At 37.5% G+C, this 26883-nt stretch overlaps 1 protein-coding gene across 1 annotated transcript; it reads right to left on the bottom strand.

Annotated features, from left to right (window-relative positions):
• On the bottom strand, positions 1 to 26883 carry zgc:110045 (uncharacterized protein LOC664755 homolog). The gene is made up of 12 exons (XM_055227295.1): positions 26809 to 26883; positions 26693 to 26716; positions 26560 to 26592; positions 24479 to 24595; positions 22527 to 22658; positions 20591 to 20719; positions 15287 to 15376; positions 12321 to 12362; positions 10862 to 10937; positions 4842 to 4894; positions 3120 to 3289; positions 1 to 379 (listed from the first exon to the last, which is right to left on the bottom strand). Exons 1-12 carry the CDS (start codon positions 26881 to 26883, stop codon positions 37 to 39), a joined length of 1284 nt encoding a protein of 427 aa, XP_055083270.1. The 3' UTR covers positions 1 to 36.

The following is a 26883-nucleotide window of genomic DNA, read 5'->3' as shown; positions in this document are numbered from 1 at the left end:
TCTGGACAAACTATTTATTTTTACAATTTATCTGCATCAATAAGGAGCAAACTTCTGTCGGTCTGACTTCTTGACCCCAGCGGTGGGCATTTTGGCTGTGTACGGAGCTAACCCCTGTGTTAGCGCCATAGCAGCGGAGGGGTGGACTGTCAGGACAGGGAGAGTTTTCATGCCCAGAAGAGAGGACATGGGCAGGGCCCCGTAGTGGGGGCTCGTGAGGGTCCCTGGAAGTGTAGAACCAGGCTGCGCGGAGGTGAAAATGGCAGCAGCAGAGGAGGAAGAGGAGCCCGGAGAAGAGGAGGAGGGAGCGAAGGTCATGTTCATGTCAACCGGGGTCGTGGAGGAAGCAGCCGCCATGGTGTACTTGGCCATCTCCAAACTGTGGAGGAAGAGAAAGAGAGGAGAGGAAGATAAGATAGATAGAAGGGAGAGAAAAGAAGGAGATGGAGGGTAGAGGAGAGACAGAACGAGAGAGCGAACAAAAGGAAAGAGAGATAAGATAGATAGGAGAGAGAGAAAGAGAAGGGGTGGGGGTTGAGGAGAGATAGAGAGAAGAGGGATAGAGAGATAGTGAGGAGAGAGGGGCAGAGGAGAAGGGGGAGACAAAAAGAGAGGATGAAGAGAAAAAATGAAGAGAGAAAGGAGAGGGGAGTGAAAGAAGAAACAAAGATAGATAGAGGGGGGGTGGAGAGGAGAGGAAGGGAGAGAAAAGAGAGTGGAGCAGAGATGAGAGAGATAGAGGGAGATAAAGAGAGGAGAGAAAAAAGAGAGGGAAGAAAGAGAAACAGAGGAGATCCAGAGAGAGAGAGGAGGTGAGCTGAGGTTAGTACATGGGAATCACTGGGGAGAACAAAGAAGCTTATACTGAGTTTCCATTGAGCCAAGATGGAGTTACGTTTCCCTCAAGCTCAAAGTCTGTTAATAGGGTCGAGTTAAGATAAGTTAAAGCAACACTGTGTAACTTTCAGGAGATGTCACGTCACCTGCATGATTCCGTGGAAATATAAAGTATTGAGTATATTCCTAAGTATCAAAATCACCAGCACAAGGTTAAAGCTTAAACATCTTGAATAGTTTACAAAAACAAGCATGTATCAGTTTGCATTTTAAATATAGGGGCAAACTGGAGCATCAGATTTTGAAGAATGTGTGAGTTAACTTTAAAACACAACCCAGGTCACTTTGTGGCTGAAGGAGAAACAACCAGAGCCCAGATGCTAACACGGCTGCAAAGCTAATCCCTGAAGCTAATACTGGAGTGTTTACATTTCACGCGCAAGATGTTATTGAGTCACAGTCGATGTGCATCATTAGACCCATGTCTCCCACAGCACACAGAATACCAAGTGTGCTACAACATCAGTAACTTTTATTTTGAAGGTGGTGTTTGATTTATTCCAGGATCAAAGTTGGGCAAAATAACACAAAAAAAAACAAAAAAACATGGTAAGTGAAGTAAAAATATGGACATACAAAGCCCAAACTAAAAGTTAGAGCTTAATTAAGTATAAATAAGGAATAAACTTTCTACTCTCCTCCTGCTGCTCTTGGGCCTGGTTTAGCCCCAGGTAAAAACTGATTTTGTCCTGGCGTTAAACCTGCTTTAAGATTAGGATACACTTTATTGTCCTCATAGGGAAATTTGTCTTTTACATTTGACCCATCCTTCAATGCCGATGGGTCCTCCTGTCAGGAGCAGTGAGCACCACAGCAGCTGGAGCCATCTCCAGATCTTGAGCTTGTCTTGGTCAGGACTACCTTAGCTTCAGGATTTGACCCATTGTACATGTTTTGGATTGATGGGGGGAACTGGAGTGCCCAGAGGAAACCCACCCAGAAACAGGGAGAACATGCAAATTCCACACACCAAGGCCCAGGGATCAAAGTGTGAGTGCCGGTCACTCAGCCACCGTGCTGCTGTTTATTCCTGGGATAGAAGTGATATAGTTCTTGGGTTAGACCTGGTTTAGTTCTGGTTTAGAACTGGTTTCATCCTGGGCAATACCCGGCTTTAGACCTAGTTCAGTCCTGCATTAGTCCTGGTTTAGACCTACTTTAGTTTGGTGTTGCAGTGTTCAGTATATACTCTTTACTGGCTTATGAATTCTCATGGAATTTAAGCTTATATTTTCCTTTGTTACAAAGATTTGCACAATAGGATTTGACGTTCATTTATCTGAATACATCCTTCCCTGATATTATTCTCTGCAGAAGTAAGATCCTTGTAACTCCACAGGTGCATGCCTAATGCCTTTAAGCTGGTTTTTGGACCATTCGCCGTACACCAGCTGTCTGCTCTGTGTGCTACAGTGGGAGATGGAAGACAGGAGAGATGTACGATTCTTTATGTCGACCTAGTTATACAGTCTGTCTCATTAAAGGTGAAAATGTGACAAGCTTTGTTTGTCTAAGCTTCTACTACTCAGGCTGTGAAAGTCTCTGCAGAGAAAATGTTTAGTGGAGATTCGTCACTATTTTTGTTGCAAGGCCAAACATTTCTAAATTATTCAAGACTTCCTAAAAGGACAGTTTAGTTATTTTTATGATACAAGAGAAGCCATTAGAAAAATCCTATTGTTACAAAATGTAGAGGGTAACTGATAAATAAATATATATACTATATATATACTATATATATATATATATATATATATATATATATATATATATATATATATATATATATACTTTTCTTTCACTATGGGGACTAAGTGCTATCTCTTTTATATATTGGATTCACACATTCATTACACTTATTCATTATACATTCTAGCATTTGTTAAACCACACCGGCAGAAGGCTTGAATGGGCACGCTATAATGTGTTATTTGGCAGCTCAGAACTAAGTCAAGAAAAATGGACTAAATGAGGCCAAAATTAGATCTAAACCTCTTTTGTGAGAGATTTAAACCATGTTGTCTAATGCTCTACCTGGCAGGGAAAATGTGTTCTAGGGCCACATATATCCACAGGCATAACACGTATCTATCTCCATGGACAAATTTTCAGAAGTATGGTCTTAATCTCCAGAAAGTTATGCAGTTCTACTTTAACCTACACAAACCAAAACTCTAAACTAAGAAGTAAAACATGACAAATCTGTGTAAATGAGTGTGTACCTGGCAGAGATGAGGTACTGTGCGATGCTGATGCTACCCGGAGTCCCTGTGATGGTGACTTGGCGTGTACTCGAACCGTCCGCTGCACTGGCGATTTTGATGTGAGCTCCAGAGGCCTGCCGGATCTCATTTATTTTACTGCCCTGGCGTCCGATTATGCAGCCGATGAACTGAACAAACAACAAATATTAAAACAGCTGCTCTGGATTCACTGTAATGTGGCTGTGCATGTGTGACTATGAGATACCAGACAGGAGCAGGACTGAGATCAACAACGTCGTCAACAGCATAACAACACATTTGCACTGCTAGTTTTGTACTGTTATTGTGTGCATATTAGAGGTTGTCAAAAGTATCAAAAATCAGATAATTATCAATCCTAAAACTAGTATCGAAACTGGATACTCATGTGAGCAGGTATCAATACTAAAAAAGTCACATCAACAGGACAGAAATGAACCTTTCCTGAATCACTTTAGAATGATCTTGAGTGATCTTGAATGAATGAAACACACCTGGACGAGTGAGGTGCTATGATTTATGTTGAAAATGGCATTCTATTGTCAACATAAAGAGTGTTTTTTAAATCATCATTATGGTATTTGAATTGGTATCAAGTGTATTCCTTAGTATCAAAATGGAGTTTGAAATTTTAGTATCGTGACACTACTCCATCTACTGTTTATTTTATATTTTATTTTAACACCTTTATATTATCAAAGTTTATATTTTACTGTTAGTATTCATTGTTTTATTTGTTGTTTTCAGATTGTAGATTGTGATTATGTCAGCTTCCAAATGGGGGCAAGAGACAGTTTTCCCCGTTGATTACATTGTACTTTGTGCATTTGCCTGTTTGATATTTTATGGCAAACGTTGAACCTAAAAAAATCCCTTAATAATCAGACCCAAAAACCCACTGTATTATAACACAAATCAGCATTTAAACAATATTCATTTTAGCTATTCCCATCTGTATTAAATATTATTGGCCTATAGAATGTTGTGATGTCATCTGAAACAGTATAGCACCATACTTTTTCTGTTTCTAATACAAGGCTGCATATGTAGTACTATTCTCCTGAATATTTAAGGCAAAGTACAGCAATGACTAGACTGTATGTGGATATGTTTTACGGCTTCTTACAAACTTTTCCAGTCTATACATTCATACAGGTGTAAGGTGATTCTGAGACATAGTGATAGTAATAGTTACAGTTGTTATATCGCACCACACGTTTGATCAAATGTTGGTTGGTGCAGTTTACAATTTGTTAAATAGTTTTGTTATTGGTGCACTGAGTCATTTTTCTGGTTGAGAGTACTCTTCCTGCAGGTTGGCCTTGTGATGCCACCTGTTTGTCTCCATGGAGATAAAGAACTTAAATGCCGTACTGTGGACCATTCCAGGTGAAACAATAACATCTCCATGGAGCCAAGATCTTCCTACAGAAAAGTTACAAAGTGCATTTTTCATACTATTTAACCACAACATGAGCTAGTATTTCCATCCCAAATTTGTGAATCCACTCGATGTAATTTTGGTCCAGGAAAATGGAACTGCAACATGTCACAGTCAAAGAATTTCGTGTTTCTATCTTTTACTGATAGTTTTAGAGACTTTTTTAAGACTAAACTAATTGACGTCTTTTCTCCTCGTCATCACCAGGAAGTGCAGATGAAGAGGAGCAGCAGATGTGGAGCAGATTTGGTGAGACTTACATCATTGGGGATCGACAGCTCCTGTGAACTCGTAGAGGCGGAGGCGTCCAATCCTGTAAAGTAAGACGCAAGACAGTAATAACAACGCTAACAACAACAGCAGAGCTAACAGCTGACAGTGCTAACAGTGCTATGTCTGTCACTTACACAATACCACAAGTCTCCTGCCCTACTTTGACTACTTCACTGTCCCTCTGCTAAATGACAAATACTAGAGTTAACCAGCTATGAAACTATATACCGTCCTTACATGTAAATATGCCAACCCAAACTCCTACTTTTATCTTTTTATAGTTTTCAAATCACGCCAAAAAAGCCAAAAATGGTGAAATGTTGGTGATTTTTGGCACTCATTCATATACCCAAATGGAAAAGGCATATTTAATGAGCCAAACCAAGAGTCTATAGTCATGGCTCTAGTCAATAATTCTGTCCAATTAACTTAAACCTCCAAATTTTAATGCTAAGAATTCTTTGTACATGGTTTTGTGTTCTGCATAAAAAATAACTCTATTTTCTTGTATTTGACCAACATTAATTTGTCCATTGAAACCTCACAATATAAAGATGCAAGAATGATCCAAATCAAATTGAAATTGCAGTCCAGAGGATCACAAAGGCTACAGTTATTAAGGTACTATAAGGTCCTCTGCAAACAATAAAATATCCGATTTTAATGAACTCAGCAGTTTAGACCTTTGCTTTTTCACATCTTTCAAATGTTAATGCTCCTAGACATGTTTTAAATGTGCACTGTGTACTCAATATTGATTTATAACAACAACTAACAGCACATCCAATCACAATTTCAAAACTTGTCAGCAAAATTACAGATTTTTTAATGTAATTTTTTCAGTCTTATATAAATTCTGAGATTGGGTTGACATCATACCACTACTTAACGTCACACAGAATCCTACATAACTCTATGGCAGACACAACACATTATCAGTCCTGTGTACATATATTTGTTTGCTAGTTAGTGGAGTGTGTGAGAGGGGTCAGAGGTCAGGGCCGACATGTTAGACCAATCGGGAGACATGTTTCGGGGGTGAAAGGGCGGGGCATCAGGTTTATTTTGGAGAAACAGGAAGAATGGAAGAATGGAGCAGTTTGGAGTTTGATTGTTTTTTGTTTTTTTATTGGGAGAATGAGAAAAGGGGAAATGTTTATGTCAATATTATGCGTTATTCACTGTTTTGTGTGAATGTTCTGATTTCCGTGTAAAATGATGTTAATTTTAGATTTTTCCCAAGGCATCATAACATTTGGTCTGTTCGTTCTTTGTTTTTTGTTTTTTTTAACAACCACAAAATGTAAGTTTTTGAAATACCTTTATTTTAAGCTGGGTTTCCACTGTACAATTCTGTCCGCTGTGATCAAAGATTTTTGATTAAAATCTGAAGTCGTAACTCAAAAATATGGGTCATATACATAGAGTGTATAATATAAGTGGACTAAGGGAGTGTGACTTCACCCATAGCGTTCGGTTGCAACTAAATGAAGCTCAGCGAGACTATCAGTTATAATCTGCAAACAAGGGCCAACCAAGAGTACATGCCACCTCCCGCCGGCACCACTGGTTTGGCAGGGGACGGCCACTTAGCAACAAGGCTATCAATCAACCTGTTGCTAACAATGGCGGGAGCAACCTTGACGAAAACAGGAACCGCATTTATCGGTTATTAATGTTCATATCTTGATTTACAGACAAAATGGCTAAATAAAAAGACCAGGATCATGCAGAGGAGCACAGCAGGGGTTACAGAGAGAGAGAGTGGCCATGTTTTTTCAATAGAAACTGAATTGCAACCAGAGCTCAAAGGAACCACTTCACTAGAGTTAACCAGCCATTTTCACTTACTATTTGGAACGCAGCGGCTAGTACGTTAACTATGTCCATTTATATATACGGTCTAGGGTTGTATTGGTCTGACAGTGAGGTGTTGAAAATATGTAGCGCTAGCATTCACTTTTAACTTAAAATTTCTCACATCTTACAGTGTGACATTCATAAGTCTTATAAAATGAAAAAAAAAAAAAATACAGTGGACACCAGGCTTAAAGAATCTCAGAAAAAATAAAGGAGTTTTTTTCTGATCTGATGCTCCTGCTGTACAATATTTCAAGCCATGTAAATGCAGCCATTGTTTTAGGTTGTATTACCATCCTGAACGATGGTTTTCGTTCATTTCTCTGCAAAAAAGAACCAGCCTGTTTCCCCTCCCAAACCCAGTTTCCACACAGTCTTGCTCTGGCTCCAGGCTTCTGAACTGTGGCGGCCATTTTCTAAACATAAACTGAAAAATGCCTTCAGCCACTGGACCCCTGATGTCAAATACAACTGTCTGCCTCCTCCTGCAGCAAAGAGCTTTATTTCAGTCCCACCACCACAGGCTCAATCTGACCCAATGTGGACCTAACTATTTATATGTTTTCGAATTATAGGACTGTTGCCTAGTGATTTACAGTTTAAAACAAATAGTAGATCTTTTGAATAAGAAATAGTCATTAAAATAATGCATGTGTTTTTAGTCTTTGTCGGAAAACTGAAGAAAAAATACTAAATGGATTTAAACAACACATTTTCCATTGCCTGTGATCAATATGAGTTTTAATGGTTCTGTTTATTGTTGGTGTCTGATTTCCAACAAAAAGGTGACTGTGACTGTCATTGCCTGATATGTCACAGTTTTTTACACTGAGCATGTCCAGACATTTGGGCACAACTGCTGAAGTTGCTATAGGAAGCACAGACAAATCAAATTTTTGAGATTCGTTTGATCAAATTTACTCTTGGAATATAAACGGTTTTACTGACAAATACTTGCTCAAAGTCCCTGAAAATGAAAATAAACAGAGCAGAGCTGAGTTAAGTCTGACTTCTGTAAATCAGCTAACTTTGATGATTATGGTTAAATAATAAAATCATTTTTGTTTCTATGTCTAAGAATAAACTCTGTGGCATTGCCAAACTTTGCCATGAATACATTTCATGTCAGACAGCACATAATAAACATGTTTAAGAGTCAAATTAAAAAGCGCCAAATCGTTGCCAAAACAGGCAATGAAAGTGACTCACTGACAAACTGTTGGCTCTCTGGCTTGTGACTATAATGCTCTGTGAGGGACGTGTTTAAAGGCACACCTGTTGTAGCTCCAGCTAAATCAGCTCTTTATGGTCAGATTGTGTTAAAACAAAGCTCAGATTAAAATCTAACTTGAGAAACGCCAGTGCATCTGGTTAGCTTCACCTTCCCAGGGAATGTTGAGCTGAAAGTATGGCCGTTATGCAGAAATATAACCTTATATAAAAATACTGTGCTTATTGGCATGTTTTATGTAAATGATCAAGCATTTAATAGACTTTATTGTAAAAGCTGCTGTGAGAGCGTGTAAAGGTTTGTGTGGGAGGGAGGTCAGAGGTTAGGATGTGAGCGGGAAATGAAATGTACAACGGGTTTTACTTAAAATAGGAAAAATATTCTTTGGAGAAAGTGAAATTGTAAAGATATTTGAGTCGAAGTGTTTACGTTGCCGCCAGACAGATCTCAACCCTCACAGTTATTCTGCTGTCAGGTGTTTAAGGACATGATATGTATTTTGTTTTGTTTTTTAAGGACTACAGATGGAAATTAGCATTTTGCTAAATCTGGTGCAGCCATCTTTTTAATGTATCTGCACACTGTCCTTCAAATAAATAAATAAAATAAAAAAATAAATAAAAATGGATAAAACGTTTACAGATTATAATGCATCATTAGTTTAATGATTATTAACAGAACATCAATTAAAATAACAGCCTTTTTAGCTTGGTGGAGTTGTTGAAGATTAAAGGCTCTGTATCCATTTTTTCCATGTATTTCATAAAATTGTGCCTTTCCTCATTATATTCTATAAGCAGCATTTAAGGTCAAAATAAGTCCACTGTGTACTGCCTGCATCTAATTATAAAGTGTTTCATTGTCAGAGAAACAACAAGTGCGTGTTAGCCTGCTAGTTGCCTCCGCTCTGGTCTCTGAAATCTGTGAAAAATGCTTATAAACTCATGGTTGTGAATTACTGTGATGCTCAGAATGTATAAGGTAAGTGAGGAATGAGTTTAGGTCATTTTATGGTTGAAACTTTATGAAACTTTTGAGTCTGTTCTTTTTCTGAGAATAAAAGAGTGAGAGAGAAGGCGCAATAAAACGGGTCTTGGCTCGTCATGTCCTGCCGTCTCTGTCAGAGCTGAGAGGCTGTGAATGTGCAGAGGAGAGAGGGAAGGAGAGAGAGAGAGAGAGGGAGAGAGAGAGGGAGAGAGAGAGAGGGAGGGAGAGAGAGAGGGAGAGAGAGAAAGAGGGACAGAGGGAGGGAGAGAGAGAAAGAGGGAGAGAGAGAGAGAGGGAGGGAGAGGGAGAGAGGGACAGAAGAAAGAGAAGGAGAGGAAGAAATGAGAGAAATGGAGAAAGGGTGATGGACAGAGAGAGGGAGAGAGAGAGAGAGAGAGAGAGAGAAAGGTAAGAGTGCAAGAGACAGAGAGAGGAGCTGGAGAGAAAGAAAGAGCGAGAGAAAGCGACCATCTCAAGGGCGGCAGATTGGGCCATTTACTAAGGATCTGCATAAATTTCAAAGGACTTGAATTCATAATATTAACCCTGTTTTGGTTCAGTTATTAATTATTGATTGTTTAAATTTTTAATTTCATCATTTATTAATTTTAATTATCTTTTTTTCTTTTTTTTTTACTTTATTTATCCAACAAAGTTTCACTGAAATTCAGCACCAGACTGCTGTGGAGTGAATAACCACTAGTTACGGCTCAAGCTTAATTTGGCTAAATACAAAACAATATGTCATTTAATTGATTTTGTAATTAACAGTGATGGAAGAAGTACTCAATGTCGTGACTCAAGTAAATGTACAAATAGTGGAGGGAAAAAAAAGTATCACGTGAAAAAATCTACTTGCCGACTAAAAGTATGAAAATGCCTGTTTAAACACGTCATTATGAACGCACACTAAAACATTTAGAAAAAAATGTTATTTTGTGTGTGGAGTAAAGCGACTTATTGTTGGAAGAGTCTGGCAGAAGTATGATTACTGCTGTAATAGCATTGTAAAAGGGCGTGAGAGCAAATAAGTGTTTGCTTCTCCCCACTCCTTTTCGGAATTTTTGATTTGAAGATTATATTCATGACTGAAAATTTCAAATATTTGCTTTCATGTATCTGTTGATAATTGTTTGTTTGAACATAATGTCATTTATCATCATCATAATCAAATATCCAAATAAATTGTATTATTAAATTATATATAATATATAATATAATATTATTAAAATATATATTAAAAAAGTAGAAGTATTTAATGCAGATTTTGAGGTCTTATAAGACTTCAAATGTATTGATTTTGATAAAGATTTGTTCCACAGAAACAACTGAATCAGTGGTTTGGTTTTGTTTTTGTTTTTTTGCAGTTTTTATTTAAATATTTTTGTTTACTCAAACTATGAATGTGTTAAATAACTCCCCAGCCTCTTCAGCAGGCCTCAGACAATAATAGAAAGTACAAATAACTGCTCTCAAATATAGTGACATAAAAGTAAAAAGTATCCACTTAAAATTCACTTAAGTAAAGTACAGATACCTAAAATTTATACTTCAGTACAATACTTTAGTACTTTTACTTTGTTACATTCCACCACTGCTAATTAATGAAAATGTATCTGCTTTAGCTCTTTGCTGTGGAGGAGGGTTTAGGAATAATTTAATTAACTGATTTGTTTTCTTGTTCCATTGTTATATTTTTGCTTTTTTTTTTCTAATGCAGACAAACGAACATTTTTGGAGCATATTTGACCGTAAAACGAGTAGCCTTGGTTTTTTTGTAGTTTGTTTTTGCAGTTGTTTTTCGGGTTCTGGGCTGTGTCTGTGATGATGAAGGTGATAATGAAGGTGATAATGAAGGTGATAATGAAGGTGATGATGAAGGTGACGATGAGGAGCAGAGGGCGTCCCGGGAGCGTGGTGGGTACGTACCAGGGAAGGTGGGGTGACTCTGCCCAAGGGGGGGGAGGGGGAGGTGCTGCAAGGCCAACTGCTGAAGCTTGGTGAACTGCAGGGTAGGAAGGAAGTTAGAGCTAACCAATCAAAACAGGATTATTTCAGAGAGGAGAGAGAGACAGCTACAGATATCACACTCCAACACAGAGAGGACACGTGTCAGTTCAGTGAAAATAACAAAGATGGAGTGTTTCTTTACAAACAAGCACGCACAGGCCGAGTACTCGCGTCACGCTCCCTATAGTCGTCACTGCACACCGAGGTTTGAACTGGTGAGAAGTTATCGTCATGTTTCTATGTAAGAAGCAGCCTGACCTTATTACGCACGGCACAGTTTTGCCTCTAATTGCCACTAAGCCGCACTTCCGGAAAAAAAACATTGTAGCAGTAGTAGTACTTGTAGCAGCAGTAGTACAAATAGTAGTAATAATTAGTAGCACGTAAACACTGCACCAATTCTCTGAGAGGCTTTAAATGGCTTTGTAGTCCATGTAGAACTTATTTTCTGTCAAAATAAAAAATAAAAAATACAGCCCCAATGACGATAGCAGCGCCCACGGCAACTCCCAGACTAAGGTGTATAGATTGTATAGTATCAGATCGAAAATGTACATTTGGTTAGACACGGAACAAGGATTGTACCGGTCAATAGATGAACCTGTTTTTCTTGTATAACAAATAATGTAGATTTTATCAAACTATTTACAAAGCACCCCCACAGTTGCATTTTGGGAGATTTTCACGCTAACTGCAAATAAAGCAAGTATCTCTGTAGTATTTTGAATTAGTATTAGTAAGGTCATACTAAGGAACATCGGCTAATTAATAAGGTACGTTTTGCAATGCACTAAACCCAGTGTGTTCCAGTTATTTCATTTGAAAAACAAACTCTAAAAACGCTATCCAGTTGACCTGATTTTAACCTTTTATGTAAGTTAAACTAGGTTAACTACAGCACATCGCGTCAGGTTTGTGAAGTTGTAGTGTATTGTTTTGTTTCATGCGTTTGTTTCACTTCTGGGTTGAGCTTTGAATACTGCTAATCGTAAGGAGGGTTCAAATAGATCACTAAATGACTCAAACATGCATAGGTGACATATAAAACCACCTCTGGCATGTTTTTGATGAGGAATCAGCGTTATCACATGGTAGAAAGCTACAAAAAAATATTCAAACTATTCAAACCTCCAGTAGTGACTTATTGGTCAAGTACTCAGCCTCTCAATCAAACACTCAGCATTCATACACAACATCTTTATCTTCATTTTTAATTCTACTATTAGTTCATGTCGTGGTATCAGGGTTAGTCTCGATTCACATTTGTAAAGTTTTATGAGAGGATAGAGAAAGAGAAAGACAGGACAAGGGCAGATGTGTTGAAGAGAGGAGTGGGTGAGAGGAGGGTCAAAAAGGGTCAATGGCAAACAGCTCTTACATCTTGGTGAGCAAACGCGTACTGTCCAGGGATGGCAAAGGCCTGAGGAGCAAGAAGAGGAGAGAAGAGAGAGATGAAAAAGATACAATGGTTAAAACAGACAAAAGTAAAAAGAGGAAGAAGGACATGTGAGAAGATATAGTAATAGTATTGATAGTTTCATGTTTATATACAGTATAGGCGCCATTTTGAGAACTTTTGACCATTCTTAAAGACGGGGTATTACACTTCTTTGGGGTATTAATTATTAACATATAACATTATCATATTGAAAATGCAATAAACAACGCACTCATAAAACATCCCCAGCGCCCCCTCCTGACACAACAGGGATACAACAAGAACACATACCAACACAGTTACAGAGCTACTACAATATTTTAGTTTAAGTTTTGTATCAAGCGCTCTGAGTCCACCCACTGTTTGCGCTCCATGCTAAGTCACTCCCCCTTCAGAGCGCTATCACGACTCAACCAGAATGCATCCCGCTCATGACGCTACTGCGCATTACATCAGGTTTGTGAAGTTGTAGTGTATTGTTTTGCTTTTGAAGTAAAGATTTCTTGGATGTTTTGTGCATTGGGTTTAAGCGTAGCAAAAAAATAAATAAATCCATTAAAAAAATGCAAAGCTATTTCATATTTCAAGATTTGGCAAATAGCACAAATGAAGTTATTGCCTGAAAAAGACATTTAAATTTCTCATTCTAAGTGTTGTACATCTGATTTTTGTTTTCTAGTTTAGCAACATTCTTAGACCTGCTATGGAAGTATAATAAGATCTGGAAGATGAACCAAAGATGGCATCGTATTGTTTTCATTGGCCTGTGCTCATTGGCATTTTTTTCAGATGCATTGTGTGATCAGCTTCAACCCTGACACGGGGGGTGTCTTATCCAGTTCTTATTATAGATCCATGGACCCTGTGGAGTTTTCCTTGTTTTGTATTTGAGTATTTTTCTACATTGCTCAGAAAGTTATTTTTACATAACAATTTTCAGTTTTCAAATAAACCTAAAACATTTTTGACAATTTGTATATAGTTTTTTTTTAAAATGTCCAAATTGAGGAATTAAATGTTGATGAACTTTATATTTACTAGCCAAAAATGAGTAATATGTGAAATTTTATAATAGCAAGTAGGTCAAACAGTGTAAAAAGTCGATCGTAAGAATAGCTGTTTTTGCAGATGCATTAGATCACGTGTAGAGATAAAATAAGATTTTTACTACATCTATGTGATTATACCAATGATTGACAATATTTTTTCAACTGTTATAACATTCCTCCCTCATCAAAAACATGCCTGAAGAGAGTTTAGATGTCATCCATTTAATGATATCTCTCAGGCCCTATTTGAACCCTCCTTACAGTTAACAGTACCATCCTGCCCATGACTCATAAGTTTATATCACCCATGCTCCTGCACAACCATTTTCCGATACACTACAACTTCAAAAAACTTAAGGCGATGTGCAGTAGTTTCATTAGCTGGATGCATTCTGATTGTGTTGTGATAGTGCTCTGAAAGGGGAGTGACTTAGCTAAATATTTTAATATGTTATCGTGAACATAGTGATCTAAATATGTTATGTGCAAACAAAAAATATCCTACAGAAGTGTAATACTCCCTGTTTAAAGATAGTTACATCGACTGCATTGTTAACATTTTTCTGAATCAAATTGACCTTTACTGTGTTACCAAAAACAGATTTGTAAATCTAAACATGTGTTTGGATTGGTTCTGGTCTTATCAGTTCTCTCTGGTCTGGCAGCCTCAGACCCTCGCGTCTCTCATCTCTCATCTCCAATGCAAAGATCTGAACTGCCTCAAATGTCATCAACTTTCCTCTGCCTTTTCAACCAGAAATCCAATAACACAAACAGCTGTGGGGAGGCTGTCTGCTCACAAACTTTATTCACAATATACAAAACATAATCAACATTAAAATAAACAAAAGTGATTTTTTTTTTCCAGAGCGTGGTGCCATTATTCAACCCCAAAGATTTTAAGCCATAAGATTACTCCAGGTTCCTGGAGCCAATCCCAAAGAAATAATGGGACGAATCAGCATTTGTACATCATAACTTTGGATATTTATTTCAAAAACAGTGACTCTCCCATAGATTTATACAGGCCCATGCCCTCCATTTGAAATTATGACACCATCAAATTCTACAACGTGAACACGACATATGGTCCCATTTTGGACACGAATAAAGATTAATTGTCCACTATGTAACTTTTCTGGTCGAGGGTATGCCATCTGCTTGAGTCACTGAGATGTTAGTGCTTTCCCAAAAATGTTACACAATACAGCACTAAACCTATTTCTATGAAAGAAAGCAGATGACTCCACAAGACCAAGTTACAAAACAGATCTGTGGAGAGGCAATCCCACTTACAGTAAGAATGCAAGTTGTTTTTGCTGTTTTTGAGCAGTAAAACATCTGCAACTCCAAATGCAAGATAGATACGTGTAATGCCTTATTATAGAACTTTTTAGACAAAGTAAAAACAGGTTGCAGACACTCCTCTAAAAAAGTTACATACTGTAGCTTTAAAGGCACAGTATGTAACTTTGTAGAGGTGGCAAGTCACCTGCAAGATTCAATGGAAATAGAAAGGTAAAACCATACTTTGGAACATTCTTCATGGAGATAGATAAATTGTATGTCATGCTATGGAATATTGCATCCAATTGAACAATTTCTCAACGGAAACAAGCAGGAAGAGGCCAGATAGGATAGTCAGGTTTGTGGAGATGCGAGCCCGCTCAAATGTAGGACGCATCTTTTCTATGTTTTCCAGAGCAATAAACATCAACTATTTTTGTCTAAACATTATATACTGTGGCTTTAAGGCCATTTGACCATTTCCAATTTCGATGATATTTATTTTCGATATGCTTCAACCAAGTCAAATCATTCTTACCCCCCGGTTGCAGTCATACTTGTTATACTCACTTGTGCGGCATGCTGTGGGCCGAGGACTGCATGGGCTCCGGCTACCATCGCTTTGGGCCTGTACGGGATGGTGGCTCCCTTTGGAGGAGACTGGGAAGAAAAGGCACAAAATCTGTCATGATAATTACTATATCAACTTAACTTTAGGGCTATCTAATTACATTTCAGAACATGTTTGTACAGATCTAAACTACAGGGTGAGCAGTTTTACACAGAATAAGACCAGATATTTTGTTGTTTACGGAGGAAATGATTGTACTTAAAAAACTGCAGCCTTTGAGATTTGCCAATTGAATTAATTCAAATTGTGGTTAATCTTGCAGCCCTACTTTACATTGAAGATGGAGGTCAGTACAATATTTTCCTGTACTACGATTATATTGGAGCTGCAGAGTTGAATAAATTATTACTCATTATAGATACAAACTAACTACTTAAAGACCTTGCCCCTGATTTTTCCACATGTATTTGAGCAAAATGTGCCTAAGTACAGATATATTGTATAAGCAGCTCTTGAGGTCTGCATCTAATTATGAACCATTTTACCATGCGAGTATCAGGAAGTGCACTGTTAGCATGCTAGTTGTTGTCATGGTGAATAATTAGGATGCTTTGAATGCATAAGGTAAGTGAGGAATAACTTTGGACCACTGCAAACTGGTGAAATAAATCTGTTTTCAGGTAAAAGTCAGTCCTGGCCTTGGGGTCCCACTGGAGGAGCTGGAGGAAGTGTCTGAGGTGAGGGAAGTCTGAGAGTCCCTGCTTAGACTGCTGCCCCGGATAACCAGAAGAAAATACATGGATGGATAAAAATCTGCTGTTTATTTACTGCAGCTCATGATTTTTTTTTTTTTTTTTACGGTATGTTACATTTGAAAAAGTTTGTGGGGGATAATCTTCTTCGTTTCTTGTTTCTGTGGCATTAATTAGTTTCAATATTTATCCTCTATGTTTTCTTTACAATATATAGCACTCCAGATTTGAGGACACAGCACAAATGCAGGTTTTGTTATACATTTTCATAAATCCTCATCATTCCACTCTCCCCATCTCGCTCTCAGATCAGCAGAAGCCCATAAACGCCAGGCCAAAAGAACTTATAACACCTCAGAGGATAGCTCCCACTTTCAGTTGAAATGAACCGGCTTATTATTGTACTTTTGTAAAACTATTAAACACTTGTCTAACGCAGCTACCACTCACTGCAGAGTTTACAATGTTCTAAGTTTGTGTGGGAGTTTAAGTAGGCGCTGGCCATATGTGAGATGTTTGTGTTTTGTAAATTGAAGCTACAAGGTGAGTAGTTAATCATCTGCTGATATTGACATTGCAACAAACTAAATTCTATTACAATAACACCAAGGCTCTCCATCTGACAGAAAGAGGGAGTATTATAACGTGGGATATTAATTGATAGCATATATAACATATTTAGATCACCATGTTAAACAGTTCAATAAGTTTCTGAGTCTCACCTCCCTTTACTTTCCATGCTAAGTCACACCCCCATCAGAATGCTACCAATGCTTTGTATCATGCTTTTGTATATTTTTGAAGAATTGTCGTGTGGGAGCATGGGTGACGTAGGCTTGTGGGCGGAGCTTTGTACAGGAGCGTACTGCTAACCATAAGGAGGGTTCGAATTACTCAAATGTGTGGTCATGGATGACATCTAAAACTTTGTAAAGCATGTTTTTGATCAGGGAACGACGTTGTAACATGGTAGAAAGCTCAAGAAAGTTAATTCTGCATCTTACCTGTACTTAAAGGGGTGATTTAACTAAATATTTTGTCTAATTAAGTCCAAGTTTGGCCTTGATTTAATCTTGGTTTTGTCTTTGTTAAGTTTGTATTTGCAGAGTATGATTAATAACTGAAGTTACTGTGTCAAAAGTATATAAAAATATTGCAATAACAATAATATCTCAACATTTTCCAATATCTTGTAGCCCTATTATACAGTTTCCACGATGTTTGTAGAGTTAAGAATCATTTGACGCTTTTCTCCCATTGTATTTCATTAGGTTCATTATGTAACTTTCTGGAAGTGGAAAGTCAACTGCATGATCCCATGGAGACAGTTGATATAGATACATTTTATAGCATACAGTGGAATATTATAGCCAAAGGAACAACATTTCCATAGAAGCAAGCATGAAGAGGCTCTCCAGGACAAATAAGAGTCAGGTTGTTTGTTTTTGTTTCAATGCAATAAAAACATCCATTATTATCAATTATTGTAGTCTATTTTGGGGGCAAAAAGTAACATACTGTGGCTTTAAACTAAAATATTAACATTTTTATTGAGCATCTATTCCCTAAAGTTTTACGTTTTACATGTCCACAGTGCTGAGAGAATTTTCCTTTGAATTTTGAACTCAGGTGAATTTGTCAAATTGTGAACAGAAAATTGCTTTTAGTTTTTGCCAAAAACTGGAAAATGCAACATGTCTGACTTTTAACTTTCCACCAATTATTTCTGCAGTTTTCATCGTAACTCATGCTTTTAATGATCCTTCTTAATAGTCCTTTTACTGGTGCTTTGTCTGAAATTCAAAAGCAGAAATGAAAATAAAGACGGTCAAGTGAGAATTCAAGGTTAAAGAGTTTATTTTCTACAGTAAGAATAAAATACCAGACAGGCTCGTATAGATGTAACTGTGTATTAAAGCAGACCTATTATGCAAAAACGACTTTTCAGAGCTTTAAACCAAAGTATTTAGCTTGATTGATGCATACCTGAGTAATCTTTATTCTCCTGTATTCACAACATTATTGCTCCAATCTACTACCATCGGTACACACTCACTGACGTGCTTACTTCCTTTTGAAAACATCTGTACATTATAATCTAGCTACTCGCCGGTGTGATATACAGCTACCCATAGGGGGCACCGACAGCATTGTTATGATGATGTTTATGGTTTTTATTAAGTCATTTTAGACCAATATCAATGTCCAAATTCTAACATAATGATCGATCCGTGGGTGTCGTAGATTATAACTATAGCGGACATAAGCACATAGATTCTGTAAGTGATTTCCGTGCCATATTATGCCCTGAACGTGATAATCGTGTTGTAATGCTGTACACTGTTGCTGCTTGTAAGTAAAAGATTAAACATTGATTTTCTTTCACTTGTTTCCATTGGAGAAGTCTCCCAGGTGAACCCAGGCCATTTGGTGTCTCTATAGATATGCTAGTGCTCCACCTCTGCTCTACTAATTGAGGATAAAACAAGCAAGCAAAAATGAAGAACAGTGTTGTGTATTGACAATATGATGAAGTATTATATAAATGTGACCTTTTAAATATTACTTTAGGTGGTTTTTCCTCCCATAGACTGTATAAAGAAGTGGACTAAGTGAGTGTGAAGTCAAATGAAGCTTGTCGAGGCTAGCGGTTACAGAGGCAAATTTCGAGGCGAGTTACATTTTATGGAATTCCGACAACGAGTATCAGAGCAACTAAAGAGCCAATCCGGAGTGAGGCTGCTAAATGTAATGCCCCTTCCTGCCTGATCATGTAGAGTGGGTCAATACAAATATTTTAAGGCCAAAATGACAAGGTTCACTGCAGGAATTACAGAGAGAGGTGACAGTTTTTCAATGTAAAGTGAATTGGAGCCAGAGTCGATGGAGCCGGAAGCGTGTCCATGATCACTTCCTATTTGGAATGCAGTGGGTAGCGCGTTAGCTATGTCCAATTTTATATACATACAAAATTTGATATTCCTACACTATATGTTGTTTGATGAAAAATGCACATTACAGACTTTGTGAGGAGCTGCTGTCTGCACTGGGCCCTGGGTAAACTTTACCCCCCAGTCCCCCATCCCTGCTAACATTACTATTTCTTCAGTAATCATATCTGAATGAGTAATGTATCTGAAGGTAAAGACAAAGAACACTACATACCTAGAGATGTTTGTATAATTAGAAACATTAACATACTTTATACTTGCTTTGATGAAAACGACTGAATTGAATTTGGTTTGCCACATATGCAACACATTTCTAGACATAAGGGACATATCAATAAATCAGTCCATCACACTACTCTGCCGCAGACGCCCTGGGGCAGAGCGAGTGAGACAAGGCTGAGAGACTGTGCCTTCAGCCTCCCCAAACCTTCCTGTCATTCCATTGATATATATATATAGTTTTTCCTACTTTCCCACAGATGCCATATATTTTTTTTAGTTTACCGGTAGTTCTTTTTACTTCTTTTTACTTACGATGTTCCACAAAGCTGCTAAAGCCATTTAAGAGCCTGTTGTTAATCTATTTTTCTTTGAATCACTTCTACACTGTTTTGTGCCGACGCATTTGTCAAAAGTGTGACAAGTTTATGGCGTTAATTAACAGTGTTGGTTCAAAACTTTGCCTATAGAACCCTGCGTCTACCTGTAATCTCTCCTTTACTGACAGAATGAAGTGTTGTCTATATTTATCCATAATTGTTATAGACAGGTTGTTGTTGAGCATTCTCTCCCGAGAGCTTGCTTGTCATTAGCCTGTGGGGCAGTAACCGTGGCGATAATGGGCATTTTACACTTGTATAATCTTTGCATCTATCACAAAAGTAATTATATCTGAGCATTGCGGCGAACGGCAGCCGAGCAGAGGCGGTCTCATGGGGACGGGCGCATGGGAAGAGTTTGTGAACAAGAAAATACAAGAAACACAAGAGGCTTTACAAAACAATTACAATATTCTCCAACTTTCAAATTCTCAGTCAGTTCTTTAAGGCCAGATTGTGTTAAAAAAAAAGAGCTCAGATTGAAGTCTAACTTGAGTAACAGAGCAATGCCTCTAGTTAGTATCACAACCCCAGGGAAAGTTAATGTCATCAGCTGCAAAGTATCAGTATTACATTTTGTGTTGTTAATTGGCTTTTAAACATTTCCATAGAGACAAGGAGGAGGAAGAGACGAGTCAGGTTTGTCAAAATGCAAACCTGCTTACAGTAAAAATGCATGTTTTTTGGACTTTTTTTGTGCAATTAACCATTCATAATGACAAAACATACTTTTATTTTAGTTTTATTATTGCATGGTCTTAATTGTTCTTTTAGACGTACAATATTACCAAAAAATAAAAAATCAAAGTCCCTATTTCCAAGTATATAGATTCCCATTAGCCCTCCCTCTACTGACAGCAATAGAACAAGTCTTTTAGCAGCCGTGTAGCTATTGAACCATCATGCTAATATACGATAATATTAATTTGATGATGATTTGGGGAGTCAAAAACTGTAGGAGTTTCAATCAAAACAATTTCTTACTGTTATAGGGGTCATACCTCAAGCATGACGGAGCAGATGTGGCGCACACACTGGGTTATGGCCTGTGGGGTCCCTGAGATGGTGACCGCTCGCTCTGTAGACTCAGGAAGCATGTCTCCGGCTACCTGCACCTGGGCTCCTGTGCTCTGTAAACCCAATACAGCATTATTGTCACCCAGGTTTTTGTACTTTTGAAAACTCCTACTAAATACTGAATACTTTTACTGAAGCATAAAAAACATTTATGTAAGAATATGTAAAAATGTCCATATTACACAAAATGGGAATGGATTGTAAAAATAAAGGTGCGCTACATAACTTCTGTGCTTGTCTCCATGGAGGTCTTACTAAAAATACTTACTAAAAGCCTGAATTCTTACTGTGAGTGGGCTTTCCTCTTCCAAGATCTGACAGTGACTTAACCTGATGGCTCATTTGCTTGTCACCTCCATCATGCATCAGAAAAGTCACATAGTGCACCTTTATTTTTATAGTCCATTCCCATTTTGTGCAATCAAGTACATTTGTATATACACCTAATAAATTGCACAGCACTATCATTACAGGGGCAATCTAAATAAAAGGATATATTCACTTTTGTCCATATTGCCCAGCACCAGTTCCAGTAACATAAGGCTGAATTATAGAGTGAATCTAACCAAAATCCCTCGAGTTTAAAAAGCTGTCTCCCAAATTGGCTGGACAGTTTTGACCGCAGCTGTGCGCTCCAACATCTCAAGAGCCGTACATAAATATTGTCCATTCAAAGCCAGCTGCCTCTCCTTGGCTTTAATCAGACTGAGGCCACTCCAAAGATATCAAAGACACACAAGTCGGATTGGGTTTAAGAGGTTTTTGTATGCAGGAATAAGTGCCTCTCAGAGACACCAGGGGGAGTAGAGAGCAGGAAATAATTCATTCAGTGTTGGCTTAATATAGACAATGCTAATTACTTTAATTACTTTCACTCGGTTTTAGCCATCTGTTAATTCAATTGAAGTAATTGAAGCCAGCGAAAACTATATAATGTGTATTTCTTTTCTTATAGGTCAAATTGCACATTTTGTATCAAATTACTACTTTACTATTACAGACATTGTACTGTACTTCCTGGCAGGGCTGGGTAGTACCAAGAACTACACAATATAAAAGTATTCCAGTGCAGATCTCATGATATGTATCCTGATACATGGATAGTGAAATGCTGTTATTGTCAAATGGTTCTGTAGCTGTAGATTATATCAGTCTGTGGTGTTATTTAAATATTTACTAGGCTCATTAAATCAAAAGTGCTAAAGGAGGTATTGCACAACTTAAATAGATTGATAAAAGTGTACTGGAATTACGTTTTTATTTAATAGTCTTATATTGTGCAAAATTGTCTCTTGTGAGCTTTAAGTTGTGTTATAATGTTGTTATCTCCTCAGAAATAGATTTGATTTTGAAATATCCTCGGAGTTGGCTTTTGTTTCATTTTGACATGTTTGTGCATCACTTTATTATTAGTCTGTCTACATCTCCAAAGCTCAAAAAGCTCTGTTCCACCTTGTGATGTCATGAAGCACTAGTGTTTGTGTTAACAGCTACCTTTTACCTTTTGTTCATTAGAAATAGGCAACTGAAGGGCTGAAATCATCTAAATGGTTCTAGTGAAGGTGTATGGAGTTTAAAAACACAGTGGAGCACTTCCTGTATCACCACATGACATCACAAAGTGGTTTTCTGTTTGAGAAAAGAAATATGCAGGATTAAACATGTGATTGAAACAAAACAGAACTCCAGGTATGTTTTTGATGAGGAAACAACATTATAACATAGACCAGAAAATAGCGTAATATGGACCTTTAATGTTTGTTTGCTTGATTAATTTTGGTTGAAGTATTGACACACACACACACATAGGCTCACTTGTTACATCCCTCTCAAAGACTCCTAATATTTGTGGTACAGCACCTCTCTGATCTCTTTGATTTTGGAGCCTCCTTTCCCGATGAGAGACCCGCACTGACTCCCAGGAAACACCAGACGCAGGGTCACCGGAGGTTTACTTGTGACGCTACTGTTCAACATGGCCGACGTTATGTCCTGAGGGAGAGAGGAGGGGAAATACAAAACAACTTTATTCAGAGCGGACTGTTGTGTCTGTCAGCTACACACAGAGCTTTGGTTAGAAGCTTGTACAGTGGTGAGTTCACTGTCACCAAGTATAAATATGTGCTTTCTGACTGCATATCAGAATATAGACAGAATATCTTTTATGACTTGTATAATGATGGTTTATTTAAGAGTCATCAGTGTCATCAGTGCTTTAAAACAGTGCTTCTATTAGATTTCATTTCATTTGTTTTTCTGACTGTTGAAATGCATTGTGGTCTATATTGACTGGTCAGTCCACTACTTAGGTGCACTGTGGGGAATTTTGAGTGCACTACTTTTTCAACTGTTGAATATTCACATAGCACAACAAAATGGCATCACCACTATTTAGAGCCCAAAGAAGGGTATGGGGCTGTTTCTAACTGAAATAAACACAATACTAATAGTATAGGATCATTTTGACTAGTTTAGATTTACTTTAGATTTAATGTACTTCAGGCTTCCAAATGTACACCCGAGTCCCCAGCTTCACTCACAGAGTGGGTCGGACACACAAGTCACTACTTTCTCCTCGCTAAAGGTCATGTAAAACTGTTATCTGAGGGGAAAAAAGCCTTAAAAATGAATTTCAGTGATAAATATCAATCCAACTTGACTGACACATAAATGTTAAAGAAGACCTGTTGTGCTTGTGTCTGCTATATAGTTGTAATTTATGACACTTCTGGATCATTACGTCATCATTTGCCCATTTTTAATGATAAAATTCATCTATAACATCTTTAGCATTAGAATACTGTGGTGCCCAGTGGGAACGTCATCACAACAAAGCCATGTGCAGCTGTGGATTGCACATTCAATTAGCAAGAAGCAGATTTTATTTCATTTGTACCAAAATGAGTACAGAGCAGTGGGTGTATGCCAATGGCAGTGACAATGGGGCTTGATCGGCAGTATGACGTCTTATAAACAATTAAATATTACTCACGCATGCATGAGTCACACTAAATACAACTTCTAGAGGGTAAATGAGAAGAGAAAACAACTATAACATGGTTAAAAGCTCCGAAAAGTCCATTTTGCAGAATAGGTCTGCTTTAATGGGCTAATTTAATCACACATGTTTTAGCTAACTTGCGTTAAATATCAAAATGGGCTGAATAATGCTAATTTTCCCTGAGATGGGAAACATTAACAGCTCAAGCTAAGGTAATCAGCTAGCACTGGCAGTTTTACACTGTTATGGTTTATTTAAAGCAGACCTATTCTGCAAAATCGACTTTTCAAAGCTTTTAACCATGTTGTAGTTGCTTTCCCTTCTCATTTACCCTCTCAAAGATGTTTCTGGAGTGATTCATGCATGTTTGAGCAATCTTTAATCGCTTCTTTTTAAGACACCATATTGCCGATCAATCCTCGCTTTCACTGCCACTGCTCTGTACTTACTTTGTTCTCCAGTTTTATTTTCTTAGTCAATGATACACATAGGATTTGGCAGCAACATGTAATCATTTATTGTTTTAGATGAATATTGAGATTTAAAATGTCAAATTATAACATAATGATCCACAGGTGTCATAGATTATAACCACATAGCAGACACAAGCACAGTAGATCTTCTTCCAAATCACAGTTACATTGTGTACAGTTAAAGACCTGTCGTTGTCCTTTGTTTTCAAATGAGTCCAGAAACAATTCAAGTTATCCCAACCTAATAACTAACATCTAACTTGTCCAAACTAGTACTCAAAATATTAGTATTCAGAATTGGAGTCATTGTTAACTACAGTAGAGGTGCCTAAGCTCACCTCTTCAAACTTGAGTGCGATCATAGAGAAGGCCCTGAAGATTCCCTCTGTGGGGCCGGTGATGGTGACGATTCTCTCTGGGGAAGAGCCTTCAGAAATGTTGATACGGGCCCCACTCTGAAAACAAAACAATACTGCTATGAATACAGGATATCATTACTAGTCTGCAAAGGTGAGTAGGGTAGCCAAAAATTGTCCTCAACTAAGAGTAACGTTACTTCAAAATAATATTACACAAGTAGAAGTACAAAGTAGCAGTCCAAGAAATTACTCAAGTAAGAGTAAACAAGTATTTGGGAAAACTACTCCCCCAGTGAGAGTAACTTAAAGAGTAAATGTTAGGCTGATTTATAATTTGAAGGACAAAACATTAAATAGTGCACAAAATCTGATATTTTCAAAGGATAGACACACAAATGAGACAAACTAAATCATATCTGAAATGTTCAAATCATTCCATATTGTTAACATAAAGCTTTTGTCACTAGATTTACTCACAGTGGGAAGAGTAAGCAAAACCTCAAGTAAATGTAGCTGAGTAAATGTACTACCCACCTCTACTAGCCTGTCTTCAGAAACAATCACTCCATTTACATCTTAAAAATGACCTTGCCATCAGATACATTTGTCAGGTTTGTGGTGCCGATCCCTGACAAATAGTGATAAGATCCAACATTTTTGGAACATAAATTGGTTTGCCTGACAAGTCCATCTCTGTGTTTTTTATACAGAGGGATTTCAGTCTAATCCACCTGTCAATCATGGTCATCCGAACTCAGGGAGGTGCAACAGTGACCAGACTCACATCTTTATAAAGTGTCAAGAAGTGTGTGTTCTGGATCCAAGGTAATAAATTGTGTATTTCTATCAACAAAGTCACTTTACCATAGAGTTATATTGACACTTTGCTTTGAAATTATGCTGGGCGAGATCTACATGTATGTCTCTGGTGGAATGTACAGCAGTTACCATGGTGACACAATGCACACATTAGCAAACAATGCAAAAAAAAAATTAAGACAGTCAAGACAAAATTTAAAATGGATTTAGACAGCACATGTCCAGGAGTCTGTGATCAGTACACGTTCATGGTCCTGTTTAGGAGTTTGATTTTCAACAAAATAGGTCAGAGTGACTTATTGAAAACAGCTGGTTAATGTTGGCTAGCTTGGGGCAGTAATTTTTAACCATACAAAATCAGCTCAGCTGTTGTAGTTCTAGCTAAGTTTATTCTTTACGGTCAGATTTTGCTAAAACAAAGCTCAGATTAAAGTCTAACTTGGTAGTTAGAGTAAAGTAAAGTACAAAAAATTCTACTTAAGTAGAATTTTTAGGTATCTGTATTTTCCTTAAGTAAATTTTACAGTGGATACTTTTTGACTTTTACTTCACTACTTTTGAGAGCAGGTATCTGTACTTTCTACTCTACTACATTTTTTTTTTACTGAACTGAAAAGTAGAAAGTACTTTTCATGATTTGAGAGGTTATTTTTACTGTGTTCGTGGTAAAATCCTGACAAAAGTTTTCAAGTTCAAGCTTTGCTTTTGAACAAACAAAAATAAATACACAAAATTCAGAAGAAATTGACTGCTAACCAAAATATGTATTAATTTTTTACAATCAATGTCACTACATTTAACAGTTTTTTAAGTAAAATTTTAAACAGGTATTTTTACTGAAGTAGATTTTTTTATTGATACTTTTAACATGAGTAACATTTTACTTCTGTATCTGTACTTTACTTAAGTCACAAAATTGAGTACTTCATCCAGCACTGTCTATTCTTACACATTGAAGCTACCACTTGTAATTAGACTGGCAAACCCCGCTCAGTTTCTCTGTTGTTGAAAATACCTAAAATGTCTGCAGCATATGAAAGAAAATAAACATTATTACACAAAAACATTATAAAACAAAGAAGCTTGTCTAAATGCTTCTACCCATAAGACCTGACTTCACCTGAAATGACTATGCATGACACACTAATAAAAGCAAATTGAATCAACTCATTTAGTGTCCTGCTGCTTATTTACCCAACCACACCACTTAGACATATTTCATAAGTGTTTTTATCTCTCACCTCTTCTCTCATCTTCTTTACCGTTTCTCCTTTCTGCAAATGGGACATAAACACACAAACGTTAGACTCAAATGGTTTTTAAAGTAACACGAGAGCGCGGCTACAATCGATGAAAGTGTAAATTGAGTCTTACCTTTCCGATGATGCTGCCTACTTCCTAAACAGACAGAAACAGACCCAGTGCACTTGAGTAAATTGTTTTGTAGATTGTAAAATAAAATGGCAGTTATAACGTATTCTGTGGGTTACCTTTCCGTGCATGAGCAGTCTCAGTGTTAGCATAACGTTTAGCGCGTCTGAAGACATCTCCTCTTTGTCGGACAT

This window comes from Periophthalmus magnuspinnatus, chromosome 15, assembly GCF_009829125.3.
Source record: "Periophthalmus magnuspinnatus isolate fPerMag1 chromosome 15, fPerMag1.2.pri, whole genome shotgun sequence".
Taxonomy (NCBI): domain Eukaryota; kingdom Metazoa; phylum Chordata; class Actinopteri; order Gobiiformes; family Gobiidae; genus Periophthalmus; species Periophthalmus magnuspinnatus.
The sequence above is the reverse complement of the archived record's forward strand: the minus strand, read 5'-3'. Positions and strand labels throughout refer to the sequence as shown.

Bases quoted from the DNA above. Each gene is read 5' to 3' on its own strand.
- zgc:110045 (XM_055227295.1), bottom strand. From the start codon at position 26,883: ATGTCCGACAAAGAGGAGATGTCTTCAGACGCGCTAAACGTTATGCTA. The intron at 24,596-26,559 runs GTGAGAGATAAA...TTTTGTTTTCAG, and splicing joins TAAAGAAGATGAGAGAAGAG to AGTGGGGCCCGTATCAACAT. The intron at 4,895-10,861 runs GTACGTACCCAC...CTTACTTTACAG, and splicing joins GAGTCACCCCACCTTCCCTG to GATTGGACGCCTCCGCCTCT.